This window comes from Leptonotus elevatus, chromosome 20 (genome assembly GCF_054856555.1).
Source record: "Leptonotus elevatus isolate MCC_2025b chromosome 20, RoL_Lele_1.0, whole genome shotgun sequence".
Classification (NCBI taxonomy): Eukaryota; Metazoa; Chordata; class Actinopteri; order Syngnathiformes; family Syngnathidae; genus Leptonotus; species Leptonotus elevatus.
In genome coordinates, this window is record NC_141258.1 from 12,654,590 (window position 1) to 12,670,629 (window position 16,040).

At 36.6% G+C, this 16,040-nt stretch overlaps 1 protein-coding gene across 15 annotated transcripts in view; it reads left to right on the top strand.

The window, feature by feature from the left end:
* rbfox3a (RNA binding fox-1 homolog 3a) overlaps positions 1-16,040 on the top strand; it is a 436,944-nt gene that overhangs the window by 286,911 nt on the left and 133,993 nt on the right. The window contains exon 1 of one of the 15 annotated variants that reach the window (XM_086064231.1): positions 15,025-15,384. The exons of the other annotated variants lie outside the window; for them this stretch is intronic. Coding sequence (XP_085920357.1) covers positions 15,259-15,384 — 126 coding nt within the window. The 5' untranslated portion in view covers positions 15,025-15,258. Of the gene's footprint in view, positions 1-15,024; positions 15,385-16,040 lie in introns of those variants that run through there. 15 annotated transcript variants of the gene reach the window in all.

A 16,040-nucleotide genomic window follows, 5' to 3' on the forward strand; every position in this document is an offset into this window, starting at 1 on the left:
AAGGTTTGCGAATTCCCGTCAGGTTTCTTCACGGTTTGTTTAAGGTTGCAATGTTTGCTAAACGTTCTCTAAATATTTGCGAGACATTTGCCAATAATGTAGTTGTTTCTTGTCTCTTCACTTTTCTTGGCTTTCTTGCAACACAAAAAAGATTATTGGAATTCTGTCCCCCCAAAAAATGCACATTTTAAATATCCTCAGGTCATTTTAATGGTTATGATTTTCTAGTGGTCAGACTCAGTTTGTTTATGTTATTTTTGGATCTGTGCACAGCAGCGCATTTTATATAAACCTCAATTTAAAAAAAATGAATCTGATGATTCAACAATGGATAGGACATGATAATAAATAATGATAATAATGAGAACAACCGTCTAAGGGATGAAAAGATCATGTCAAACATCGTCACCCTGTTAAGTCTTTTCAACAACAGCTTTCTTTCTAAGCGCTGTCTCACCTCACCCAGAAGGGATTGGCCGCTGCTCTCAAAGTCACTTCTCCTACCGAGTCAATCTGGCTGCAAAAAAAGTTGTCTCATTTTCTTCTCTCCCTCACTTAATACGGTTTCACATCCTACCAATTTTGACTTGACATGCTCTTTCGGACCTTTTTGCTGTAATGACGAGTTGCAAATTACAAACCCACCCGAACCCTTGCAAGGACCTTTTGTCTGTGATGTCGCACCTCATTTTGCACTTCCAATAACATGCAGGTGGATGTGCTGCAAGACTGAAAACTATAAATATTTCAATACCATCCATCTGACTTTGATGGTGACTTTGAAGCTTCAATGTCACCAGCCTTTTAAGTTTACACCAGAATCAGGTAATAATAAAATACTGCAAGAAAACATGTATTCCTAAAAAATATATCTGACAACAACGCAAATATCTGCTGCCAAGTCAGATTGATTTTTAGGTGCTGCAGCTGAGAAAGTTTGATATTATATCATGTGATAAAGACAGCAAAAACAACAGGGGTTATCATTTGCATTATTTTACATAAAGGTGTGACGAGAGATGTTATGCTGTACTTTACATTTTACAAGAGGCACTCATCAGCATGCTGTGGGCTGACATCTGATATGACATATTGCATTAATAGCAATAAAATGCATTCGAGGTTACAAAGTAATTGATGACAGTTTATTGAACAAGCAGAGGACAGAAAGTCAAATGTGCATTAAATCTGCACCAGTTAAAATGTTCATGTAAAAAAAAATATGCTTAGGCCAAATCAATGTAATGTATGCACCTCCCAAGTAAAAAAACAAATATCTGAAAAAAACATTGCTTCAGCGTCTGAAAAAGCCTGAATCATGATACTGTATAGCGAGTAGTTTTTGCTCTTATTATTATGACAATACAGTATATGTAATGTTGTCTTTTTTCAATTATGAGCATCAATCAGCAGGAGATTATACACACACATTATAAAGACATAATCATACCTATTAGGGTTGGGTATAAAAAAAAATCGAATAATCAATATTAAATCAATGTTCCTTTTCGAGCCTGATATCGATTCATAAAACCATGAATAAAATATTTTAACATTTCTTTTTCCCATACATTTATACAAAAACAGAATTTAGCCAATTTTACGGTTTTCTCGAGATTTACTGTTCACATGAATTTTAAAGTATTATTATTTATTTTTTTATCATTATTATTTGGTGTTTTTTTATGATGTGTTAGTTAGTCCCTCCCTCGTGTCTCCTTTTTTTTCCCCCATTTAAGAAACCCGGGGCGCTATTTAGCAAACCGCCAGGCTTCTCGTGCTGTCTCCCTCTGACTGTGAAGACAAATTCCTTGTGTGTTTTTACATTTGGCCAATAAATCTAATACTGATTCTGGTTGTTTAATATATTATTCAGAATTATTTTCTAAGGTCACCAGTGGAGTACTAGTGATAGTAAAGAGCTTAACCCATAAAACGAAAAAATTCCCTTTTTGTAACTTTGGAAAGAAATAGCCGTGATTCTGCCCAACATGCTCAGTATAATATGAGCCCAAAAATTATACAATTGTTTTAACCCTCCTGTTGCCTTTAAATATGAAAAAAAAAATGAAGTATGCAGATCAACAAAAATGTTTACAGACTGACCTAAAATTTTAAATGACATGTAGTTGTCTTTTAATGTATTATTATTATTTAATTTTTTGAACATTTCAAATGATATTTTTTTGTCAAGAATAGTAACATTTATTATGTTATGGACAATTTTGCCCCAGTGAAAAAAACAAACAAACAAACAAAAACAATGCAAGGCTTTTACTCTAAAACCAAACATAATCATGATTAGAAAAACAAAACACAGATAAAAACAGAATGTGTTGAGTGACTATACTATATAATACTGTATTGCCCTGTCTGTGTCAGCAGCTCAAAGGCCTGATGTTATTTAGCCTTTTGACCTGTACACCAAAATGAGTAACTCTGTAGCTAGCAGGAACTGTTTTGATGACATTAGCAGCACTTCATTTATCCTGTCTATCTATTAATGTCTTTAGAAAAGCTAACCGTTGTTAACTGTTGTTGTTTAGTTGTTTTTGTCAGTAAGGTAAAATGTAGCTGAGCGAGCAAATTGTCTGCTTAACCTTCTGTTGTCCGCTAGACACGTAGTCTTAAAACCCGCGCCCGTTATTTTGTTTTGATTAAATTCTTGTAATTTTTTCCAAAATCTGACTTTTCCTTTGAAGTGTGATAACTTAGTCATTTGTGAATATTTTTTTTTCACTTTCAACCGCTCAAAATGTTCACTGGCATCAGACCTTCTATACATATATAGTTATTATTTATTTTATTTTTTTAATGCCCCCTATGTACAATAATAGCAACAGCAAAATTAACTATGCTGTATTTATATATATATATATATATATATATATATATATATATATATATATAAATATAAAATACAATTCTAATTAGAATATTTTATATGACATAGTTAGAGGCTTAAATAAGTCCATAAGTCATAACAATATTTTTTTTTTATGCATGCCCAGTTTTTACACAATGGCAGTTTTCTGAATAGCACAAAATTATTTTAATTTTGTCCCAAATCAGGCTTTTCCTTTGAAGTGTGATAACTTAGTCATTTATGAATATTTGTTTCACTTTTTACCGCTCAAAATGTTCAGTGGCATCAGACCTATCTATACATATATAGTTTTTATTTTTATTTTTTAGTGCCCCCTATGGACAATAATAGCAGTATTATGCTAATAGCAAGACTAACTATGCTGTATATATATATATATATATATGTATATATATAAAATTAAAGACTCATTTGAATATTTCATATGACATAGTTACAGGCTCAAACAAGTCTATAAGTCATAACAATAGATTTTTTTTATGCATGCCCAGTTATGCCCACAATGGCATTTTTCTGAATAGCATACAATTATTGTAATTTCGTCCCAAATCAGGCTTTTCCTTTGAAGTGTGATAACATAGCCATTTATGAATACTTTTTTTCACTTTCTACCGCTCAAAATGTTCAGTGGCATCAGACCTATCTATAAATTTTAATTATTTTTTTTATGCCCCAATGGACAATAATAGCAGTATTATGCTAACAGCAAAACTATATATATATATATATATATATATATATATATATATATATATATAGAGAGAGAGAGAGAGAGAGAGAGAGAGAGAGAGAGAGATATTATGGATGGATATAAATCAAAGTAAAATATTTTAAGAGATGACATAATTAGATCTTTGAATAAGTCAATAAGTCGTAACAATATATTTTTTCTTTAGAACAAGAAGGTCAAAGTCACAATAACTGATTTTGATGACATCATTTATGAGTAACATTTTAGAACAAATATGCAGAATTCATGAACATGAAACACCAGTTACTGAAACGAAGAACTACTACTAACTAAACACCAGAACTACTTTTTTTTTCATTTAACATTTCATGCAATGGATCTTGATGTGTTTTTTGCAAATGTAAGTTCCACATTTTGCGCAAACATTTGAAGCCCGAAGTGGCTTTGTGCAAAAGCCACATTGTTTGCGCTTAGACGGGGGTCCAGCACGCTGCTCTGCATGCTCCACCTGCTCCACCAAGCCTTCGGCAGAAGGCTTTGCTTCCCGTTTCAAAATTTCAGGCCAAATTAGAGCCTTGCCTAGTTCTTCAAGCCGCTTGAAGCTTTTCTTATGGTTCGCTGTATGATGCCTTCGTTGGAAAATAAATCTAACGCAGTTTCAGGGCTGCTGATTCTGGCTACTGCGTAGAAAGTTGCCCCGGGGTTAGGAATGGGAGGGGGGAAATAATGTGTGGCCACTTCGTGAGTAGGAGACCATAATAGTTTTTTATTTTTTGAGAGCCACTCACTAATTTCTTTGCCCTGATCGTCGTCATTTTCATCATCTTCTGCCTCCCCGTCGTGTTCTTTGATGAAACACAGAAAAACATAAAAAAGCCTGAAAATGGACACGTAACACCGACGGGTTAAGTTGTTTTTCAAAGTGTCTTCAAATATTAATCTTTCACAGCAATAACACACTTGCATATTAAACGATGACACCTACTCTTGATGTCAATGATTTCTTGAGACACAATGCTTGCCACTAATCTTCAAATGACTGTTTCAACATTGTTAGAGCACTGAATGTTGAAAGTAAGATGTACAGTGCATACAAATACAATCTTAGCAGGACTTTATCTACATGTACATGTTCAAGTCGCAAGAACCTGTCCTAGCTGACTTTGGGCGGTGTAAAGTATGGGCTACTGTACCCTTAGGGTGACCAGAAATCCTGTTTTACTGTTACTGCGACTGGTAGACCATGTGTGCGTGTTATTATTGGTATATAATAAAAATAATTTTAATGTTGTTTTTGTTGTTAAAAAAAAAAAAGTAAGTCAGTTTAAGAACCTCTTATTGAGACTTCAAAGGTCATAAGCACTACTGAAGTTTAGCTCACTGGTAGTGTTCTGCGCCCGCAAACCAGAGATGTGTTTGTGCCATGGGTTCGACAAGCAAAATAAAAGGTTTGACTTAGAACATTATGCCATTATTTATTCATTTGTCACGTAAGACTTCAAAATAGAGTTATGTTTTTTTTTTAATATCATTTGTGCATTTCAAGATCGGGCCGAGTGTCCTCATTTTAGGAAATCAAAATGTGGTCACCCTTCATACCCTGGATTCATTCACCAGCCAATCGTAGATCACACATATTGCTGGCACCGGGCATCTTGCTTCTCCAGAAGCATAATTTTTCAGGAAACTAAAAAAATATTACTACCCAGAGAAAACCCACACAAATGCATTGCAAGCATGCAAAAAAGTAAGGAGAAGCTGAAATTCCAGCCCCAACCCTTAGAACAGGCAGATGCACAAACCACTACGCCTAATGCAGACTTTATTGTTATGTTATTTTTATGCCACAGGCTAGTAAAAATGAGCTGAGATAAAAAAAAATAAACATGCCTGTTTTAGGATATTCTCTTCTTCTTGAGGCACTCACTGGGATCTTTCCAAAAACAGATCTGATCATCTTTGCATTCATACGTTACTTGCCATTTAGTACAGCTACACAAAGATGACAGAACATATAGCCTTTTTTTCTAAGGTAGCCACAAACGCTCATAATAAAGGTCGGTCATCTGAAGCATAACGGGATATGGACACAGGAGCTGACTCAGCATTATGGCAGAAGGCACGCTAAATACGGTGATGCATGAGCATTAACACACAATATTGGTTGGAAAATGCCAGCCTATGTATTTTATATCCAGCAATGATACTTAACTATGGTGTGATTAAAATATAATACATAGCATAATTTCAAGGATCCTTGATGTGTGGTCTTACATTAATATTATTGAGGTTTACTGGCAGCCAGCTGGTCCCAACAAAGAAACATAGAGACACCCTATAAAACAGTGACATCCGATACATTGCTCTTTTTATGAATTTAGTAAATAACATATATTAATGTGTTTAGCATGATAGGTGAAATTTTATATGGTGCCCCATCCATCCGTGCCTTTCAGATGCTTAAACAATAGATCAATTAACATGATTTTTACCTTGAGTTTTTTTTTATAGACATATAAGATAACATGTCACCCAACTTGAAATGTAAAACAATAATAATAGTAATTGTAATTTATAATATAAAGAAAAAAAACGAATATAAATTGTCTACTATACATGTATAATATACTTTGGTAAATGATGGAGTATTACTACAACTACTACGAATAATAATAATAATAATAAAAATGTTCCCGATTTTGTTGAGCATCTGTCTAGATTGCCTGAGGATGAGCCGACTCTGACCCCGCCTCTTGCTGGGCTCCAGCTCACCTGCGACCTAAAAATGGATGGCTGGACGCCACTATTAAAATCCATGCACAGAGAAGTAGAAGAAAAAGGAAGTAACTTTAAAAAAATATTGGGCCTGATTTACTAAAGGGTGCAAAAACAGGTGCTATCTTAATTGCACACACAAAGAAATGTAAAAGCATATCTCGTGATCATGGTTTTTAATGCACCACATGCAGCGCCAAGCAGTCTTCCAACTTCATCCTCAGCAGTCTCCCCTGATTGTAATGCATTACACACACGGAGGGCCACTCGTACACAATGCAGTGATGATGACTGCAAGCAGGGAACCTGGTGCTCACACGCCTGTCCTCATATCCAGCTGCTGCTGGCCACTGGCTCAACATTTGTCGCCTGTTAGGGCAGTGGCTGACTCCCGCCATGTTGGCAGGTTGGGGCTTTCCCACTCTCCTGGGGTGGAGTGGTTGACTCTGGCGGGGAAAGGGTGGTGGCACTTTGGTCCCTGCTTCCACCTTTGTGACACTTCGGTGGGGCTGGTGGACTGCGCTTACAGTCAAAATCAACAAAACAGATATCTGTTGTTGATGTTGTTATTGTTTTATGCAGGATTACCACATAATTCTACATTTAATTTTCACTCCCTCAGTTTGAGATTAATATACTCTTTATGTGGTTGATTTTTTTCTCAGTTATCAGAGTGATCTGTCTATTTATTTTCTGTAATTTAGTCGTTTGTTTGCCTCTTCCACTTACACTTCCAGTTCCATCACTTCAAACTTCATCTTCTATCTAGTGCTTTCCCAAATTGTCTATGGTAAAAATAATCTGGCTGTGTCTTCTGTCACTTAAAGAGTGAGGGAGCATACAATTTAGCACCTGCTAGTTGGGGTCTTAGTAAATCATTGACTTAGAACAAATGAACCAGTATTCTTCTTAGCATAGTCTTTCAGCAAAGTTCATTATTTCTCCTGTGAGGGATTCAGCACTGTTTTGTTACATTTTCACTTTATTTCAGTTTCTTGAGTATCTACCTATGGCAATTTTGACCTTAAAGATAAACCTACTAACCATTCATTCATTGTGTTTTTCATGTAGTGTGTGACGCACAATATTGTTAGATTTTCTTTAACTCATTTGCTCCCAAAAACGTATAAATATGTTCTATTGTAAATGGTTTAAGTCTCATAGACGTATTTATATGTTGTTTTATGTTGTTGTTGTTTTATGCAAGAGCATGTAGAAGGCTTTGATACAGCCTCTGAAATGCAGAGAACGGGTGAAGCAATGGTAGTAATTACAGAAAAGGCCAGCAGGTGGCAGCAGAGTATAAGAGATCAACCAGGGCCATGTTGCAATCAAGCTCATTTACCCACAGTTCTAAACAAATTTGTGAATAATGATGAAACTCAGCTATATTCTAATGCTCACTGCTGCAACACGGAAGCAGATAGAAATATACTTTTTTTTTCCTGGAGACTTTAAACTTTCTTTTGGCAACAGCCGGGAGTGATTGCTTTAGTGAAAATGGCTGGGAGTGAATGAGTTTTAATTGTGGTCAATGTATCTTTAGTCATTTTCATGCCCACTTTTCTTTAGTGGGTAAACTTTATAGGTTCCGCTGTCTTATATTAAAAATGTTCAAAGTTTTTCAAAATTGCAAAGTCTGCTTCGCAGCTCTTTTCATGGGGTGTGATTCTTGATAGAGAAACCAACTTCTCAATTCGGTCATCAATAATTACTTGGAGCTTCGCCACTGGCCTCCTGACAAGAATGTGAAACGAAAAATGTTCAATAGCATCGTGAGTTTATAGATGAGGCCAGAAATCTGGTGGATGATCTAATGAATGTAACTTGCTAAGTCATCCAGAAAAGTACACTGAACGTTACATTATTAAATTGCAGTACAGATGTTAGATGTACTGCATGATTGTTTTATTTTTTTTTACAAAACAAATCCAAGCAACTATTTTTCCAAAACACATTCAATGGGATTATCCAGCCTCCTATGAATGAAAATATTATATTGTAATTCCATGCACTGTTTGTGTTTGTAATTTTTAATAATTAAGCAAAACTGCATAAATGGAAGAGGTCGTGATCTGTGAAAGCCGACCATCCGTACTGTGGCCATATTAAAATGTGTGCCTTTGGATTTTAACAGTAATGACTATTAAAGGGGAAAATGCACTTTTTCAGCAAATCATAAAACTGGGGCATGCCACATTAATTATTAAAGCATATTAAACCTTTGTAGATCCTTTAGGACTGTGCATACTCAACTCTTTATTTTCCCCGTTTTCCAGGTCAGTAAGCCATATATTCACCTGGTGGGACTTATTTGTGTTAGATGCGACTCCTGCTGGGTTTAGTAAAGGAGGACTGCTTGGTGGCAGCCAGTTATGCTGAAAGCAGAAACACTAAAAACTACTGCATGCAAATATAGAGGTGGCGGAGAGATAGCTAGTGAGTTGCTGTTATGCATGTACTGTATAGTACGTGCATTTATACAGATCTTTTTTGTTTATTTTTAATTAGAAGTAAGCTATTAGTTCTTCTTTAAACTTGGAATATTATAAAGCAGGGCCATCCCTGAGGATGAGGCCCTACCCACAGTGCATGTTATGTGATAGGAAACAAATAATCTAGGATCTGAATTCTCCCCAAAAATCAAAAAACGGGTGGATTGGATGTCGAATGTGTGACAAAATTCTAAAGAAAAAAATATGATGTGCAGCGAAAAACCTTAACAAACCATGAACTAACAATAGTTTTGCCAAAAAGATTTGCTCAAGTCATGCTCAATAGATGTTCAAAATTGGTGCTTGTTGGTATCTTTCTCGAAGATATTGGTTGAACCTAGGGCTATGCAATTATTCAAAATTAAATTACAGTTTCAATTATTACACTCCACAATTGCAAAATTGGCATTCTCGTAAACAAAAATAAAAGATTGTTGCTCCCAAAAACGTATATAAAATACATTTCTATTTTAAATATTGCCATGGTCCCAAAAACATATTTTTTGTTTTTCATGTTTTTAATGCTAGAGCACAGAGAAGGCTTTGATGCAGCCTTTGACCTGAAGAGGTCGTTTAAAGCGATGGTAAAAAATAGCCAGCAGGTGGCAGCAGAGTATAAGAGCTAAACCAGGGCCATGTTGCAAAAAACTATTTTCCCCAGTGTTTTGAACAGGTTTGTGAATAAAGCTGAAACTTGAAAATTCTAATGCTAATTGCTGCAAAACGGAAACAGATACAACTATACTTTTTTCCTGATTAAAGAAGAGACTCTAATCTTTCTTTTGGTAGGTTTCATGTTTTTATAACAATAGAACACAATATTATGTGGGCCTTGCAAAATCAGTCAAAATCCAGTAATCCAGTAAAACAGCCGGGGGCGAAGGGGGTTGCTTCAGTGAAAATGACTGGGAGTTATTGAATTAATACTCTTTTTTTATGTATGTATTTGCACTGTTTTTTTAATTTTAAAATAAAATAAATCTTGTCTAGTGTTTCAAATAAATTTATTTGTCTTAATATTTTTTTACGTTTAAACATTGCCTTGTTTTGCACCAAAAAACAAATGATCGTCCTAATCGTGATTTCAATTATTACCAAATTAATCGTGATTAATATTTTCTTCAAAACCGAGCAGCCCTGGTTGAACCCCATCCACAGTTGTCAGGGTGTCCTAGTGATTTAGTTTTGGGTATCCATGTTTTAACTGGACCATTGACCCTAACCGCAAACAAGGATACAGTAAGATAAGCAAATGCAGTTTTCCATTCAAATGTACTGAGCATGTGTGTTGCTGAACAAATCTTTCCGCTCAGAGCTCGGTTTCCCCAGCATGCGTCAATTTATCTAGTTCAATCCGGCATTTACAAACCCGGCTTGGTGTCATCTTTCTGCTTGAACTGCCTGCTAGAATGCTTTGTGGCTAACTGTTTATTGTAGTGGCATCAGAGGGCAGCCCATTGAGTACGCAGGCTGCCTATCCTTCCTGCCTTGTGCATCCCTCTGGCAATAGGCTGCTGCTCCCCAATGAGCAAGTTTGTTTACGAATGTTTGTAGCATAGATGTGCGGGTGGATCTATGTTGGGTTTCTTCTCGCACTGCGTAGCCTTCATTGGCAGCACATAGCTGTAAATGGAAAAGCTGGTGCACATGTAGAGAGTTCCACCTACGTACAATATATTCACCCAATCACAGACGGCAGAAACAGCCACGTTTTATGAATGAATGCGGAAGTGTCATACAATGTATCTTTGTTGCTGTTTTGCTTTTTATCAGACTGACTAATTAATAAGTACTTGCTGATGATAGCTTGAGCGAGGCAATCAAAAAATATATATAAAAAATAATCAATCATCTTGTAGCAAATTAATGACAAAGGGGCATCCCAGTTTATGATTTTTTTATTTAACAAAAAAATATAAATTTCCCTGGCTCGGTATGCCAAAATCAACCAATGAATTTGACAAAATTAAAATTACTTCAGAATCTCTCCATTCTGGGAAGAAGTCTCATTTTCAATGGATGAACTTTAGTACTCCTCCACAGTATTAAAAAACATAAGTAAAGTCAATGAGCAATAAATTGTTTTTATGTTTTTTAAAGTGTTTTATTTCTTCATATTTGTCACTTTTCTTTTTAACCACAAACTGGTAAAACTGGTAACACAAACCTACCAAATAGACCATATATGATACATATTCATTAGTCTAATAATATTTAGTCTATTTATTTTAAATGCATAATCCACAGGTTTTTGTATTTAGTATTAATAAAGTATAATTACTCAAAATTAATGATAATGAGAGTATTTATTTAAAATAGATAAAGTATATTGTTTGAATTGCATATTTATCAGGTCACACAAACACAATAAATATACTGCTATGTGAAAAATGCATGTCCATTTTTTTATTACATTTTTATGTTTTTGGGATAAAGCTAAATGCAGACATCCCAAAAACGTAAAAAATAAATAAAATAATAAGTAAGTATATTTTATTAATACTAAATACATAAACCTGAGGATTATGCATTTCAAATAAATAGGTTTTATTAGACTAATAAATATGTATCATATAAAGTTTATTTGGTAGGTTTTTATTAAAATTATCTTTAAAAAAAACTACTTGGCAATTTGTAAAAAAAAAAATACATAAATCTTAAATTAGGCTTGAAATATTTCTGTGAGTGTAACTGGAACAGATTCATTGCATTCCGATTCATTTCAACGGGAAACATTCATTTAATTTATGAACATTTCAGGTTACAAACGGTCTCACAGAACCAATTAAGTTTGTTAGCTGAGGTTCCACTACATGTCACATTTATAAAGAGGTATGTGCGCCACTGAGTGACATTCCAATTATATGCTGTATGGTCATTCTAACATTGCTTAGCACTGTATTTCTACTGTACATAAACATGCTTACATACACAATGGGTGTCTGATGATTTTTTTAATGTAATTTATCTCAATTCCCCCAACAAATTAATCCATGTTCAAAAAAATTCATTATGGCCAGAAAACTATACATACCAGTACATACTATACACATACTATACGTACTGTCTTATGTATTAATGAAACAAATAATTAGTTTTATCTTTCCAATGCAAAGTGTTTGAATGTGGAAAAATGGAGGAGCACTGCATATCTGCATTGCTCCTATTTTTCCCTCCATCATTCGATCCCCTGTGTGGCTTGTGCGGCTCGGCCCGCCCCTCCTCCCCCTCCTCGACTCCTCAACGCAGGAGGTGCGTAAAAGACAGATGCTTTGTGAAACGTAATCATTTCGCCCGTGTCGTAGTGCACCAATCAACACACATAACATCAAATTATAGATAAACTATTGCTTGCTCACACCGAGGTCCCACAGGTGGACGGAATGCTGGATGGAGGAGGGTGAGACAGCGAGTGGGGGATGTGTATCCTACCACAATATATCTCATTATTCAGCCATTAGCTCTTTTCTTTCTGGGGAAATGCCTCGCTTAAAGGAAAATATCCTCTTCACAACTGAGCTATAAATTAAATTAAGCCGTTGCATTAGTGCTGTAATGTGTGTGCGTATGTGCATGTGCATGTGTGTGAATTGTTGTTCTCATTCATAATTATTTCAGAAATGCTTTTATTTCGAGAGATGGGTGTTACGGCATATTGCAAGAATTGCTGAAGGAAAAGAGAGAGAAAATGGAAGCTGCCCTTTTTTGATTGAACAAAGCCTATAAGCAGCTGGTTGCAAAGCGCTCTTGTAGCATTGAGATCACGTTAATCCCGTTGTAACTAAATTGATTTACAGGCACAATAATGTATTAAGGATTAAATGCATTGAGTATTTTATAGATTTTTTTTCCTTCTCTGCACTCAAATGCATGTATGGTTACTTTTGATGTAGCTTAGCACAAGCACATCCTTACAATTACATTTAGAAAAGAGTTGTAGGGATGGCAATAATCATTAAAGTCATGATAATATATTTGATTGTTCATGTGGAATTTATTATTGATTAGGAATGTCCAAAAACTACTGATACACGCAATTAAACCTGGAAGCGAGAAGTTCTGGAACAGTTTCTATCAGAAAGAAAAAAAGGCCTGTGTGTCCATTTTGATAATTTTATTAACAGTTGTTTTTGACAGAAGATTATATTCATGGGTCAATTACAACAGTGTTTGATGCTAAATATACTTTATATTTGATGATTTTACAGTCAAACCCAAAAACGTATGAATACGTTTTTTAATACTTTGTCCTTCACTCCTAAAATCGTATTTATTCTTTTTTCTTTTTTTTATGTTTGAGGATACAGAAGGTTTTGATGCAGCTTCTGACCTGAAGAGGTCGCTTAAAGCAACGGTAGTTATTAAAGAAAACTGCCAGGAGGTGGCAGCAGAGTATAAGAGATCAGTGAGCGGCCAGAAATTTCAACAGGTTTGTGAATAATGATGAAACTTAGCTATATTCTAATTGCTGCAAAACAGACGCAGATGCAGATACAAATATACTTTTTTTCCTGATGAAAGAAGAGACTAATCTTTCTTTTGGTAGGTTCCATGTTTTTATAGCAATAGAACACAATATTATGTGGGCCTTGCAAAATCAGTCAAAATACAGTAAAACAGCCGGGAGTGAAGGGGGTTGCTTCAGTGAAAATGGCTCGGCGTGAATTAGTTAATTCTTTCTTTCTTTCTTTCTTTTTGTAGTTTTTGCAGTATTGTTTTACTGGGGAGGGGCTGTGGGGTGGTGGTCCGGGGACTTTTTATAGTGGCCTTTCATTGTGGGCAGTCCAAGGCACACCTGTGCAGTAATCATGGTGTCTAATCAGCATCTTGATAAGACACACCTGCGAGGTGGGCTGAATTATCTTGGCAAAAGAGAAGTGCTCAATATCACAGATGTAGACAATATTTGAGAGAAATGGTGTGATTGTGTATGTGGAAGTTTTAGATCTTTGAGTTAATTTCATAAAAAATGGGAGCAATGTCGTATCCCGTGCGTAAACGAAGGCCGCCTTCGTTAATTTCAATGGGAGTTTGCTGTCAGCATGTCAGGTTTCATGTCATTCCGTGTGGGGGGTGGGACGGTGGGGGGTGGCCTCTGCTAATGTGGGCTAAAAGCGTGCTTAGCATACAACATGTAGCTTGGCCTAGCAGAGTAAAAGTCACCCGGATGTTTACCGTCCAGGTTAGGGACCGTCCACAAATTGCATTTCCAGAGTGACCAATGTCAATGGGGACTTGACTGTTAATGTGAGCCTTTGTAACATGCAACTTGTAGACGGTCCCCAACTTCGACTCGCTATGAACCGACAGGCTGAATGAGTCGGCCACTTTTATCCGACTTTTGGCTGGATACAAATCTTTGGCGAGTCCTCTGTGACTGTACTGCTTTTGAAGAAGTGCTTCATTGCTATAGGGCGTAATTCCACCTTTGATGTCCGCCGTGGGATGCAATGATTCCTCGTGAGTGGCTTTGTTGTCATTAGCGGCCATGTCATATATGCGTGTTTTACGCACGCGACACGTCACGATCATCACCTGACTGTCCAAAATGGCTGATCCTGTACTTAATACAAAAAAAGGTTTAAAATCATAATCGCTCAACATAAATTTCAATTTTTTTAAGGAAGAGTTGAAATTAACCATTTCACAGAATAGCTGGTTAGTTTGTCATAAGTTTTGTATTCCTTTAAGGAAAATGCTATGTTGGTATATATATAGTTCTTGCTTTAAAATTATCTGTCATTGTTTTGTTTTTATGTATCAAAAAGGACTATGGTATTGTTACTTTTATAGGTATCGTGACTGCATAGAGTACTCGTACTTTTGTTGGTCTAAAAAAAAAGTGTTATTGAACATCCCAAATATATACTGTTTACACATACACTGTATATATGAAGTGTACGCACACACCCAGTCTCCATCTCAACCCCCTCAAAAGCCTCCCAACCCCATCATCTTTTCTCCAATCTCCTTCCCTTAAGGACCTCCCAAGCCTCTTTTGCCCCGCCTCCCCCCTCTCCCTCCTCCCTTCTTCTGCTTCTCTGTGTTTCTCTTTTCCGTCTCAACCTCCCTCCCTTCCCCATTTGCATGCCTCGGCTTCTCCACCTCTTTCTCAAAGTAAACAGAGGAGAGAAGAATAGAATCAGGAGCATCACTTTGCTCGCACTTCCCACGACTTCCCCTCCCGTGAAAACACTTTTACGCGGCACTCTCCATCGCTTGGAGTTCAATCCGTGTGTGTGGGCATCCCTCGTCTGCATCCGCTGAAGTAGTAAGTGTCTGCCTGTGCATCGCTACCGCTGAAAGAAAGCTAGAAGGGAGGGGACGAGAAGTAGAGAGAGAGGTTGAGAGGTGAGAGGATAGAGAGAGCGGTGCATCTGCGAAAAGAGGTGTGAATAGAGTCTGTCTCTATGAGTAAGGGGTCCCGTCTTCACATGCTGTGCTCTATGGCAAACTCTGGCTGTGTTCTGCTGTCCGGGACCGGGATGTTACCACATTCTCTGCAATGCCCCCCTGCCTTCCTCTATCTGCCCCAGGTAAGCGGCACCCAGAGCAATCACAACAACTTCCGATATGCATCCTTCGTGCTCTATCCACTTTCATTTAACTTTTTGAACTTCTTACCACAAATCTTTCACGTCTCACCAACTCTAAATATGATTTTATGTATGCACATTGTTAAATTACTCTTCCCCCCCCCAAACTTTTTTGTGTGTATTTTTGCTACTCTAAACATGACGCCAGTGAATTGTATGAAAATGTGTGAATTTATTGCTGTTCCAAGCCAGTCTTGTTATGACTTTGTTTGTTGTTTTCATACTATTCATGTGAGTGTAGATGTGTGTGAGAGAGAAAAATGTGCACGTGTGAGCATGTGTGCATGTTCAGTGGGCAGCAGGACAGTGACAGATGTCGGCTCCGAACTGAATTAGACAATAGAACCAAATGACTACTGGCGCACTTCTTCAAGTGGCCCCACTCAGATGGCTGTGTTTCTATTAACTGTGCCTCATTTCCTCAGTTATCACTCTGCGGGCTTCGCTCAGTTTGCCTATACTGTAAAAGTATTCAATTGACTCTACATTGGTCAATTACCGGGCCGCAACTCAGCCTCTTGAGTGTGTGTGGCTGTTTTTTTCCTTTTTTTTTTCTTTTTTTTTTTTACTGCTGGCACATGTGCACTAGTGGCAGG